Source organism: Phaseolus vulgaris, chromosome 8, assembly GCF_051622355.1.
Source record: "Phaseolus vulgaris cultivar YP4 chromosome 8, ASM5162235v1, whole genome shotgun sequence".
NCBI classification, from domain to species: domain Eukaryota; kingdom Viridiplantae; phylum Streptophyta; class Magnoliopsida; order Fabales; family Fabaceae; genus Phaseolus; species Phaseolus vulgaris.
Genome location: NC_143505.1, coordinates 12,813,849 through 12,827,996, shown reverse-complemented (window position 1 = coordinate 12,827,996; position 14,148 = coordinate 12,813,849). Strand labels below are relative to the sequence as shown.

The following is a 14,148-nucleotide window of genomic DNA, read 5'->3' as shown; positions in this document are numbered from 1 at the left end:
TATGTTCTTTCCAGATAAATGTTCTAAATAATAGGCTCCGCCGGCTGCTGTGTCTGCTATGCGGAATGGTCCTTCCCAATTGCTAGAAAACTTGCCGCCTTTCTTTCGGGCGTCACCTCGCATTCGCCATACTAAGTCACCTTTGTGGAACTGTCTTGGTTTAACTTTGGAGTTGTACCGCCTGGCTGCTCTGATTTTGCATGCTTCCTCACGAATTCTACACTTGTCCCGAAGTTCGTTGATGAGATCTAGGCTGACTAAGAGACTTTCCTTGTTCAGATGAAGATTAAGGGTTCGGCGGCGGAGATAGGGTTCTCCAATTTCGACGGGATCATAGCTTCAGTGCCATATGTTAGGCTGTATGGCGTTTCTTGTGTAGTCGTCTGAGGGGTGCAGCGATATGCCCATAAGACTTCTAAGAGTTCTTCGGTCCAGTTACCCTTGGTTGGTCCAAGACGTTTCTTTAGTTCGTTCAGAATGGCCTTGTTCGCAGCTTCTGCCCATCCGTTTGTTTGCGGATGTTCAACCGAGCTGGCGATATGTTTGATGTGGAGCTTTGCGTAAAATTCGGCTAAGGTGCGGTCGGTAAATTGTCGGCCGTTATCAGTGATGATGATCTGGGGAAGGCCAAAACGACAAACAATATTTTTCCATACGAAATTTTGGACATTGCGGGCGGTAATTACGGTAAGAGGTTCAGCTTCAATCCATTTGGTGAAATAATCAATGCCTACCAGTAGTAACTTACATTGTCCTTTGCTGGGAGCGCAAGGGCCAATTATATCCATACCCCATTGGACGAACGGCCAGGGTGAGAACATATAATGGAGTTCCTTTGGTTTTTGATGAGACAAAGTGCCGAATTCCTGACATTTAAGGCATTTGCAGACGAAGTCGGTACAATCACCTTGGACGGTCGGCCAATAGTAGCCGGCTCGGAATACCTTGGCAGCCATTGTGCACGCACCAGAATGAGTCCCGCAAATTCCTTCGTGCAATTCCCGGACGACATAGGAGGCCTGATCGGGTGTTAAACACTTGAGGAGCGGTCTGGTATATCCACGACGATAAAGATCGTCGCCAATCAGGATGAACCAGGCTGTTTTCTGCTTCATGGTTTTGTCAGATCTGGGACTACATGTACCATTAAGCAGATATTCTTTGATTGGGGTGATCCAGGTGGATTCCGAGTCGATCATTAGACATTCTTGTAGGTCGATGCTTGGCCGTGCAAGCGTGACATAGATTACCGACTGATGTATTCCTTTATTTTTTGTGGTTGCCAACCGGGATAAGGCGTCCGCGCGAGTGTTGTGATCGCGTCGGACGTGTTGCAAGGATATTTCCGAGAATGTATTCATCAACTGTTTGACGAAGTGGTAGTACTGTTGTAGCAAGCTTTCCCGTACTTCATACTCGTCATTGAGCTGACCGATGACGAGTCTGGAATCACTTTTACAGATTAATCTAGTGATTTCCAATTCTTGGGCTAAGTGTAAGCCGGCTATAAGGGCCTCGTATTCAGCTTGGTTGTTTGAAGTTCTGAAGTCGAATTTTAGAGCTTGTTCGATAACAATCTCGCCGGGTCCTTCCAACACAACTTCGGCGTCGCACGACCGTTCATTGGAGGAGCCGTCAACGTGTAGAATCCAAGATGGATGGTCGTCTTTGGTCAAGAAAGGGGTGAGTTCGACTGCGAAGTTGGCAAGGGCTTGCGACTTGATGGCTCCTCTTGGCTGGTACTGTATATGGAATTCTGATAATTCTATCGTCCAGCTAATCATTCGTCCGGCTAAGTCCAGTTTGGCGAGAATCTTCATGATAGGATAGTTTGTCTGAACAATATTGCGGTGGTTTTGAAAATACATGCGCATTCGTCGGGTTGTAATGATTAAGGCCATGGCCACCTTTTCAATTGTCTGGTATCGAATATCGGCGCCATGGAGGGCACGGCTGACGAAATAAACTGGACGTTCTTCGGAATTAATTTCTTGGACCAAGACCGAACTAACAGCTTCGTTTGAAACGACTAGGTAGACTATGATCGGCTCTCAGGCGTCCGGTTTTTGGATGACCGGTGGGGAGGATAAAAAAGTTTTTAATTGGAAGAAGATTTCTTCACATTCGGTCGTCCAGTCAAAGCGAGATGCTTTTTTCAATAATCAGGCTATGGGTCTCGTCTTTTCTGCGAGTTTAGGGACAAACCGGGACAGAGCGGTGAGCCGGCCAATGAGTCTCTGAATTTCTTTAATGGAACTGGGGCTCCTCATCTCGGAAATGGCTAGACATTTCTCTGGATTAGCTTCTATGCCGCGGTGAGTAAGCATAAAGCCTAAGAACTTTCCTCCCTCGACGCCGAACGCGCATTTGTCAGGATTGAGTCGCATCTGGTGCTGACGAAGAGCTTGGAAGACTTCTTTGAGGTCGGCGACATGCTGTTTACACGAGTCTGACTTGACGACAATATCATCAACGTATACTTCGACATTCCGGCCGATCATGTCGTGGAATACATGATCCATTAACCTTTGATAAGTGGCTCCCGCATTTTTGAGTCCGAAGGGCATAACTTCATAGTAGAAATTGTCGGAGTCGGTCATGAAGGCCGTCTTTTTTCGATCGGCCGGGTGCATTTGGATTTGATTGTAACCTGAGTAGGCATCCAGGAAACTGAGGATGTGATGTCCGGCCGCCCCATCGACTAGGCGATCAATGGTAGGTAGAGGATAGGAGTCTTTTGGACATGCTTTATTGAGGTCTGTGTAGTCAACGCACATTCGCCATTTTCTGTTTGCTTTCTTTACCATAACTACGTTGGCTAGCCATGTGGTGTAATGGGCTTTCCGAATGAATCTAGCTTGTAACAATTTATCGGCTTCGTCACGTGCGGCTTGGCGTCGTTCCTCGCCTAGATGTCTTTTCTTTTGAGCTATTGGCCTAGCTTCTTTATACAGTGATAATCGGTGAGTGATGACCTGTGGGTCTACGCTAGGCATGTCAGCGGCCGTCCATGCGAACATATCGACATTTTTAACAAGTGTCGTGCCGATGGCCATTCGGTCGTCCGGCTTCAGTGAGGTGCCAATATGTGTAGTGTGGCGATCATTGCGAAGTGGGAACGGATGCAAGTCTTCTCCTGCTTCCATACGAGGGTCGAGATCAACAAGGGCTATCATCTGTCAACGGGACATGCGCCGTCCGGAATGCCGGGTCGGGGATCGTCCTCTTTTTTGCGGGAGTCGGTCGTCCGAATTGGTCGTGTAGAGCCGTCGAGTTGGCTCACTTTTCAAACTTGCGACATAACATTCTCTAGCGGTTTTTTGATCGACATGGATTGTTGCAATGTCGTTATTTGCCGAAGGGAATTTCATGGCTAAGTGTGGGGTGGAAACAATAGCTTTTAATCTGTTGATGGACGGACGACCGAGCAGGATGTTGTAGGAAGTTTGGGCGTTAACCAGAAGATATCGTACGTTTATTGTTTTGTGGAGATCGTCTTCCTTACCAAAGGTTGTATACAAGTCTATATACCCCTTAGTATCGACCCGTTCACCTGAGAACCCTACAATTTGTTCGTTATAGGGTTGAATATCTGCTTCTGGGATGCGCATTTTCTTGAAGATTTCCCAGTATAATATATCGACCGAGCTACCTTGGTCTACCAAAGTCTTGGCAATTGCGAACTTGTCAATTTCCACGGTGATTACCATAGGCTCGTCCTGGGCTGGATCTATGGCTGTGAAGTCGTCGTCAGTGAAAGTGATCGGAGGTATGTGTGGACGCCTCCTCGTAGTAGCATGAGCAGAATGAATGTCCCGGAGATGTTTCTTTCGGGCAGAATTTGAGCACCTACCACCGGCAAAGCCTCCGGATATATAATTTGCTTCGTGGTTTGGTTCGCCCAAGGTAACGGGTCCAGCAATCATATTGATGACTTCACGGACTCGTTGACGAGGGCAGGCGTTTCGGTCGGGACTTGTGCTGCGGGCGAGTGTACGCCGAATGGGGCTTTCACTACGTTTCCGCGAAGCCTGGCTATGGTCAGTTTGGCGTTTGTAGTTATTACAGTATGACCGGTCGTCACCACGGGATGGATGGTCGGTACTTCGTGGTGGGGATCTTGAATTCCTTATCTTCTTGACGAATTGCCGCAAATGGCCAGCCTGGATGAGCTCTTCGATTTTGTCCTTCAACGCTTGACATCCTTCGGTCGTGTGACCGAAATTTTGATGGTACTGACAACGCTTAGCAGTATCTGCATTCGGTGGTGTTTGATACTGTTTTAGTGTCGGAATTAAATCCGTTTGCAGTGCTTCATCTAGGGCTCGTCCCCTCGAAATAGTTAAAGGGGTGTAACTGTTAAACCTGGGGATTCGGCCTCCTCTGTTCCGGTCGGACCTTGGGGTGGTTCGAACGGTCCGTTCGGTCTCGAATTCCCTTTCTTTGCTCGGGGTTTGATCTTTGAGGACTCCGGATCCGACGGCTTTGAACCGTTGGTGATAGTCAATGTGTTCCTCAATTTGCATGAATTTTGTTGCCCGAGTTCGAAGATCTTCCATGTCTTGAGGCGGCTTTTTGATGAGACTTTCGGTAAAACGGCTCGGCCGGATGGCCGAAACCAAATGGTGTAACGCGACTTCCTGTTTGAGCCCTCGGATATTCATGCATGCCTTGTTGAATCTATCTAAAAAGGTTCTGAGAGATTCACCTTTCTCTTGTTGTACCGCTAGTAGAGACATGGAGGACATGTGATGCGGTCGGCTGGTGGCATATTGAGTAGAGAATTTTGCGGCTAAGACGTCGAAGTCGCAAATGGAATTCGGAGGTAGCTCTGTAAACCAAGTAAGAGGTTCTCCCTGGAGCGACGTGGGGAATACTTTACACCACACATTGTTATCTGTGGTATACAAAGTCATTTGCGTCTTGTAAACGTTTAAATGCTCGTCTGGGTCGGTCGAGCCGTCATAGAGTTTGATGGCGAGGCCTCTCCACTTGTCAGGAAGTGGTGTGGTGATGATTTCGTCTGTAAAAGGATGACCCCTTTTACTCAACTTTCTTTCGACTATTTCAGTTCTGGAAGCAGGATTGGTGTCGGCCGGTGTAGGTAAGCGAGAGGCGGTTCGGTCGGCCATATGGGATTGGTCTTCTCGTTCGGGATTATCAACCTGTCGTTGGAGTTGTGCATTCTGCTCTCTCAATAAGGCGATTTCTTCCTCTTGACGGCGCCTATCCTCTTCGTGTTGACGACGATCTTCAATCCCCTTTTGCCGCAGTTCCTCCATCTGAGTTTGGAGAGTTTGAATCATAGTCATCTGTTCTGCCATAGCGTCGTTGTTGTTCCTTGTTGCAACCATTATAGCTTTAAAAATTGAAATCTTGCCTCGGCCCCACGGTGGGCGCCAATTGTACCTGAATGGAGAGATGGGGCCCAGGCACGGTCGGTTGACGTTGTATAATTGCCGACGTGTCGATCTTCTTCTCCTTCAGTCGGTCGTTCCTTCTCGGTGTCTCCTTCGGTCGGGCGGGGGAGGGTACCTGCGAAGGCACTCCGACGCTCAAGTAAGTATGAGATTCTAAGTGTGATTTAGTAAGTGAATGAAAACGTACCTTTCTCTGGCTTGAGCACAGTATTTATAAGATTGCCTAATGGGCTTTCTATCTCTTGGGCTCATGGTGGTTATGGATAGGTCTTGCCAGTCGTGCTCCGGAATACCCGGAAAATATATCTTCTTTAAATGCGTATTTCTTATTTTTCGGAGGTATATCTTAACCACCTTATTTTGTTACATAAATATCCTATTTATTATGCACTCGGTCGGTCGGCCACGTACCGACCGGTACCTTTCGGTACCTATCGGTACAAAATTAGTTGTGTTATGATTCAGTTTCATATAGATATAGATTATGAAAAGTAAATAAGTAGTATGTTAGAGGATTAAAGCTTTAAGGATGTGTTTCCATAGGAATAATATAATGACATCAATAATAACATAATAAGAATCATAACATAGTTACTAAATGATTTTACTCTAGTGGTTACATATCTTATTATTAATATTAATGATAATAACTTCTTCAAAAAATAATTTATATATGTTGGTAATTATTGACGTACTCAAACCTGTCGGTAATCTTATATGTGTAGAAAAATAAAATTACCAACACGTTAGTAAATTTTTGTCGATAATTTAATAATTTATTATAGTTAATAGTTATAAATAATACTATGTAAGAGAAAAATGTAGTTAATTGAGCGCACATAATACGCGTTGACTAAAATATTCTGTATAAAATTTTAATATAATTTAATTATACTTTAGGCACTTAATTCAAAGTTCGGACATGTTAAGAAAAAACAGAAAGAGATTCACTAGGTGAAAATGAAAATATATTTCATTTGTAGGGAGGGTTATTGTGTGTTTTTTTTATTATAAAATGTAGTGGGTAATATATTTTTTGTGGCGGTAAAATTTCATTTTTTAAAATAATTAAAGAATTTTTTTTGGGAACAATTGTCCCTCAAATATCTCTTTCACATTGATAAATTTTTTCCTTTTGAGTAAAAACATTTCTATTTATGAGTACTTTATATATTATCTTTTTCTATAGTTGTTCATCATATATATATATATATATATATAAATATAAATAATGAACACAAACCTAAAAGACTTTCAATATATATAAATTATTCACATGTTTCATATTACACTCCTTTAACCGATCACCAAGAAAAAACGTCAACTTTATTAGACCTTTCAATGAAATACAATAATAAAATTTGATATAAAATAAACTATGAATAATTTATATAAGAGACTACAAGAACACTTCAAACTTAATAACTTGTGACATTAATGTTAAAGTGTATGAAAATTTTTGGATGTTAGTGTTAGAAACTTGTAATTGTTTCTCTCACAAATGAAAGTGGTGATAGAATCAATGGTGAAGTAGGTGGTGGGATATGAGAAAGAAGAAGGCGTGTGATATCCAAATTTTGATGCGGCCATAAAGGACATTAGGCAGAAGTTGATGTATGATTCAGTGTTTGTATCTAAATATATAGCAATTCATTTATCCTAGTCTTCCTAATTTAGTCATTTATCCTAGTCTTCCTAATTTAGTCATTTATCCAGCCACAAGGATTTAGCAAGATGCGAATCTTGAAAAGTGTAAGATTTGAAAGCCTTTTCTTCCGGTTACTTCTCTTATCAAAAGATATTGCGAATAACAATATCGTATTGAAATGATGAACACCCGTCATTTGGCCGGTTCCAATTGCTTTCCTTTTTTTGCTTTTTAGCTCTCACTTACTGTTCTCATTACATGCGCTAATCACCTCCTCTTGTTCTATGTTCATGTTCATGTTTTATGTTCATTTACCTCCTACGAGGTTAATTCTTTCATGCTCCTATGCACTTTTCAAAACAACAATTGCTAGCCAAACAAATTACCGAAAACCAAACAACTAATTTATATGCATTAGAAAGGATGATAACTTCTCCACCGACCATATCTTGGGATTTAGAATATTGTGGTTATTCTTCAATGTCGGTTATCCGCCCCACAACGAATTTAGGTGGTATATATAGCATAAGATATAATAAATGGTGGTTGTGCATCCAATGATTCTATGCATTTTAGCAGTTTCTTTTATCAAGAACAAGATATAGATAAAAAAATTATGATAATCCCACCCCATTTTCATAGATTTGGTGTATTGGAAATTGACTAAGCACGTAAGACTTCCAAATTAATACGTTTCACCCACTCAATAATTAAAATTTCGTATTAAAATTGTATATTCTTTAATTATATTAAAATCAAAATATGTTAATACTTATCACAATGAATCGATTATCTACTTTAATTTTGATTCTAAATTTAACTCTTTTGAAATAAGGATTTATTATAAATATAATAATTATAAGAAAAAAAGTAATAATTTATTATTTACTACAAATAAACATACTATAAAAAAATATTAAAGTAGACTTTTTAGTTATAAATATAAGATATTAATGGAATAATAAAAAAAATAGTTTAACACACAAATAATATGACACAATAATTTAAAATAAAATTAATGTGAATTGTGTATTAAGCAAGATTAATCCATACTTTAATGAGCTTAAATATCTCGTCAATCCCACACTTTTTTTATAATAGAGTAGAGACCCTCTTACATTATCCCCATTCGTAATTTTCTTTCCAAGATTAGGCAAAAAAATTATTTAATTAACCACCTCTTTTTAAGGTATGTTTAGCTAAATTTTCCATTATATTTTTTACAATAAAATAAGAAAAATCCCAAATAGGCCAATTATATTAATTGTACAGAGACACAATTTTCTTTTTTGAATATTACCTATTTTTTCTTTTCCCAGTTCTTATCTTTTGTTTTTTAATATATATTATTTTCATCAATACATAGAAAATATTCATACAATCATGACTCTCATATTTCGTGTTTGGCTTCTTTCTCTTTTCTTTCACGGTATTAGACTTTTATACAATTACAATGATGAGTTAAATTGGACTCTCTTTTTATTGAAGAAAGAAACTAAAAAAAATTAAATAAACTTCTCTATAAATTAAATTAATTTATAGTACGTATATTAAAAATATATTTAAGGAATTAAATAAGACACTTATTTAATTTCTCTTTCTTATTTTTCTTTTACAAGTTTTTCTAGAAAATTTAATTTAAAAAACCTCTCATAAATATTTTTATACATAAATAAACATGAAAATAATACCTTTAATTATATGTTTAAGAAAAAAATATCTATCAACTAAACTACACTAAATTGATGCAATTTTTGAACTCAACTATTTCCCCTTTTACCATCGACCGCTTTGGTAGTAAACTTTTTTAATGAGAATTTCATATATATATATATATATATTATTTTTATTCTTAAATATAAGAAAAATTTAAATATTCTATTTTATTTAATAATACTTTTGCAAACATACGTTATAACTAACTATCTTTACAAGCATATGTTTTGGTATTTTTACATATATTTGCAATCTTATATAAAAATATGTTATATTGGTAAATTTTGTCGATGATTATTTCTTATTTAAAAATTAACTGATTATATTTAGTATTATTTCTCCTCTTAATTCTCCTCTTTTTTTATAAAATTCAATTTTAAGAAATTTCAACCATATACAAAATGACTTGCGGGTAAAAAAAAGTAAGAATTTAAATTAATTCTCAACTTTCATAAATTCTTTTATTTATATACATTCTAATTGTCTATTTTATTTTTAGAATATATAAATTTATTTTTAACATTAACATTGTATTATATGACATCGAGATCTCAATCAACTGACCGAATACTTTTTAGATAATATGTCTGACATAATTTTTATAAACCCAAAAAATATTCTTTAATATAAAATGATTAACATAATCATAATATAAAATATTATCTAACTCTGTGATTAACTAAGTGATCTGCCTTAATCTTAACTCAATATCACAGTTCAATCACAATCTTATAAATATTTATCAAAGATTAATGTACACATTAAAATATTTAATATGTCATTACATATTAGCCAAAACTAATATAGCACAATGAGATAAGGAGAAACAAAACTTTCTCAACTTCTTAAAAAACAAACATATAATGGGAACAATTTTTTATTTTTATTTTTTAAATGCAACCATTTGACTATTGATTATTTTATGTCTCTCCTAGGTTGTGGGTGCTTGAAGACAAAACAATACCCACCGCCATTAAACTAAAACTGATGATTAAAACTTTTAATACCCTAATGATGTTGTCTATAAGATTTTGATTTCTTCCTCACTCTTCTTTGCTAGTCATGGAGCAACATATCTAATAGGGGAATAATTTCCAAAGATTATTCAATTGGTAATCAAGTAATCAATTCTTAGAAAAACATATCCAAAGAAGTCCATTATTAATTAAGCTCAACATTCTTGTGGCCACAAGCACTTCCACCTTCTTCAAAATCATAAACAAGATCATGGAAACCATAATTTAGCAACTTTACCCTACAAGAAACAAAATATAATACTTTTAAAATACACTTTCAGTCAACCATTAGTGGACCATGCCAATTGCTATCCAGATTATGACAACCACGCCAATTCTTTTATTCAATTCACCATGTGTTTTACATTTTGGTTTTCCTTTCTCGTGATGTGAAATTAAAATCTATAGTATATATCTATATACTATTTTGTCACTTATTTTATTCAACCTTTTAGCTTCTTTTTTAATATGTTGTCACTTCCATTTATAAATTAATTAAATTATTAACTTTTATTTATGAGACTTTGGTAACCGATAAAATATCACTAATTAATGAAGTCTTAAAAAGGATATAATAAATTATCTTTTTTGTTGAACTAAAGAAAGAAGTGGTGTGGTTGTGAGTGAAGCAAGCATATTACTTTTCTGGAACCGTATTTAAAAGGCAGTCTCTAGTAGTTTTTTCTTCAATTTTTTTTTTCTATATAACATAAGGTTATATATATATATATAATATATATATGTAACTATAGTAACTAATTTATTTTCAAAATTGTATTAATAGTTAATTGATTCAAATATTTTTATTATTAAAAACAATTTTCATTCATAATACGATAAAGCTTTTAATTTTCACTACAAAAAATTTATTAAATAAAAATTAATTTAAAAAAAATATATATTTCATTATTATATATAGATTCATTTGGAAATTATTTTACAGATTGAAGATTGTTACTCTTTAAATTATGTATTGTTATTGAATAAGTTTCTTAACTAGTTATTAAACTAATATTTAAAAGTAGTGATCCAAATTTTAATTACTTTAAATTTAGATTATAATTTTTTTTATAATTTTTTTTCAATAGATTTGTCAGCAAGAAGATGAATGGTATGCATTATTTGATCCATTTTTTTTCTTTATCAAATTCCTTTAATTGAAAAAATCACATTTTATGTTGGTTGAACTTTTGTGTCTGTTATTTTTTTTTTATTCTTTTTGAACTAATTAGTTCAACAACAATGAGAAGATATACCTCGATACATTTTTTCCTTATCGATTTCTTTCCATGGAAGAATACATATTTTCTGATATATATATATATATATATATATATATATATATATATATATATATATATATATATATATATATATATATATATTCTTTCATACAATATTTCAAAATATATCCCTATTCATAGGGATTTTAAATATATATACAAATATTTAAAACATAATATTCATAATAAAATAAATATTTCATCCTCCAGCTTTTTAATGATAAATTCTATCACCTGTAACATCATCTGCTCCCGTGTAAACACGCGATCACCACACATTAAAGAAAATAACACACAACAAACAATATGGTAATTAGCTATTTTTAAAACTTCTAATATAAATATAACTTTAAACATTCACATAAAATCATCAATTCTCATACATTTCCACATAACCATCAAGTGTATATGAAAATTCACAATTCATTTTTTCTCATGTTAGACTTCTACTGACTCAAACTACATAAACACTTGACTCTACTTCCGGAAGACTTGTGATTTAGCATCCAAAGACTTGCACCTTGTCATTCTACTCACTGTGAAATCCACACAGCCATGCACATAATAATCTCATATGACAGGGTAAATTTATTTAATTTGCTTTGATAAGTTATTTGAAACCTTAGACTTAGCCAAATGAACTTCCTTCGACTCTCACCAACTGGATAACTTCATCTATGTGATTCCATTATATCAGTAGAATCAGGATCGTCTCATTCACAAGACACTCACAAATCAATACACCCTAATAACAATCATAACACGGTATTTCCTTTCCTGAAAATACTATCTTGATCACACTTTCACCTCATTCCATATCTTATGTAACACATAAATACACCATTCAATCACATCATATTTTAAACTTTTCTAAACAATCCAAACATATCTCAAAATTCACTTAAACATATAACTAAGTTCCATTAATCATACTTTTAAATAAAATGTATAATTTCTACTTAAAAACAATAAGCAATCATACACTAGGCTTTCAAAAGCAAAAAAAAAATTAATTAGAAAAAAAATTGACTTTAGCAAAAATACACCCACAAGCGACCCAGAAAATTTGGCTTGAACGAAAATGGACTAGAAAATACCTAAGAATTTAACCCATTTTCGCTTGAATGAGATCCTATTTTGTTTGAGCGAATATGAACCAGAGAACACTTAATATTTTCATTCAAATTGTTATTTTTATCAAATATACTAAACCAAAGTAACAAAGTCTCTGCTAGAGTTGAATAATTACTCCAAATTAACATCAAATACCAATACTTAACAACATTATCCTTTAAGTGATTCATCAAACTATTTAAATACATTCATTTACTTATTTAAATAAAAAAATAATATAATTTTATAACATCTATCATATATAAGATTTCACATTCAAATCTCAATCAACTTCTAATGTACTTAAAATAAACAATCCTGCAAGAAAGTTTGAAATTGGTGACCACGTCACTTCCACAAACAAATCTTCTAACTTAGGGTTTTATTGGAAATTAAGGCTAGCTTCCCCTGCCTGAACTTGAGCAAATGCTCACTAAGAGTTCCAAATCTACCAAAAGCTCAAGGGTAGCTTTACCTGCACCATAGAGTTCTGATAAAAAAATCTAATTATATCACTAGGACTCTAAGCTTATAGAGATTCACCTTGAAGATAAAAGAGTCACATGCAAAACAAAGACAGAGACAACCTAACAAGGTCAATATTTGACACTGAGAGAATAACGAAAATGAACTTACTCTATCAGAGATTCTGATCGGGCAATCTTGTAGTATTCACTATCAGGAGTCTGATGGCAGACTCCGATCGTCAAACTGATGAGTGAGGAGATCAAAATCTTAGAGAGAAGGAAGAGGAAAGGAAAAAAAAGGAGATTTTAGAGAGATGATGGTTCTTTTAAAATGAAACTTGAATAACTAAATTTCTATTTTTATGTTCTTTTAACTTTAATAATAAAATATTAAGGTACCATTTTAATTGTACCACTTCTACTCTAAGACTATTTTTCTCGGTCCTTACATTCTTCATTCATTTTTTGGTTTAACACAAATTTTCATGTTGTCCAAAATGTTTATTTTATTTGTAAATTTTTTTGAAACAATATTTTTTTATTTTTTTTGCATTTAGCTTAAAATTGTTTAAAATTTTCTATATGTGGATTACACTTTTGTGATTCTTAAATATTTTTAATTTTTTTTTTGTGCTAGATAAGAGAAATACTTTCAGTAGGCATTGTTACCACTTCAAGAAAAAAAATGGTTTTAGCAGGGGTTTATTTTTACATTATACAGGGTTAAAACCTCTATTAAGTCATTTACCCAAGGTTGCAGTTCCCTTGCTAAACCATCCTTGGGAAATGTGTTCCCTGAGATTTTTTTAAATCTCAAGAAGAGTCTTCCAGAAGCCCTGTTAAATACCATGGGTTTAAGAACCTTCATAAAATATCACGAGTTTCAATATTTTCGTAAAATGACTTGTCATTTGAAAGAACCTTTAACCCCATTTCTCAACAATATCCAACAATCCTCCTAATTTCTTTCTTCCACCGTAGACACACTACTCTCTGACACAGGCTCAATGGCTGCCGTCGACAGTCCTAGCAAAGAATCATAATTCAACCACACTTATGTCTATTATATCTAAGGAGAAGAAACATAAATAAGTCATTATCTTCTTCTTACTCCAATATTGTTTCTTCTATCACCTTACTACCCCAACTCGGTCACAAGTCAGTGTTATCTAGCTCGATAATAATTAGTGTTTATCAATGCTTTTATATATCGCAATTAATTGCATTATCTATCATATGTGGGTTTCAAAGTCATGTGTGTTCTTGGCTAAAGAGTGCAAGAACATATTGCAAGGAGAAATTAACTTTATTACTTGTCATTTTCACAATGAATTAATTATTAGATGTATTTTTAAATAAAGACCTTAATTCAAAATATTTCAAAATTATGAGAATTAAATATTAACAATTATAACTAAAACTAAAATTGCACATAAAATATACCTACATCAAAAGCTAAAACAAAATAAGTTAGAATTTTTGAAG

The 14,148-nt window shown here is 34.9% G+C and overlaps 2 protein-coding genes across 2 annotated transcripts; both read right to left on the bottom strand.

Annotated features, from left to right (window-relative positions):
* Positions 1–275: 275 nt before the first annotated feature.
* On the bottom strand, positions 276–1,901 carry LOC137824606 (uncharacterized). The gene has a single exon (XM_068630272.2). The coding sequence runs from the start codon at positions 1,899–1,901 to the stop codon at positions 276–278; it is 1,626 nt and encodes a 541-aa protein (XP_068486373.2).
* Positions 1,902–3,179: 1,278 nt separating this feature from the next.
* Positions 3,180–5,354, bottom strand: LOC137824605 (uncharacterized). Its single transcript, XM_068630270.2, has one exon. The coding sequence runs from the start codon at positions 5,352–5,354 to the stop codon at positions 3,180–3,182; it is 2,175 nt and encodes a 724-aa protein (XP_068486371.2).
* Positions 5,355–14,148: the final 8,794 nt, after the last annotated feature.

Coding starts and splice junctions, on each gene's coding strand:
- LOC137824606 (XM_068630272.2), bottom strand. CDS start 1,901: ATGGCCTTAATCATTACAACCCGACGAATGCGCATGTATTTTCAAAAC.
- LOC137824605 (XM_068630270.2), bottom strand. CDS start 5,354: ATGGTTGCAACAAGGAACAACAACGACGCTATGGCAGAACAGATGACT.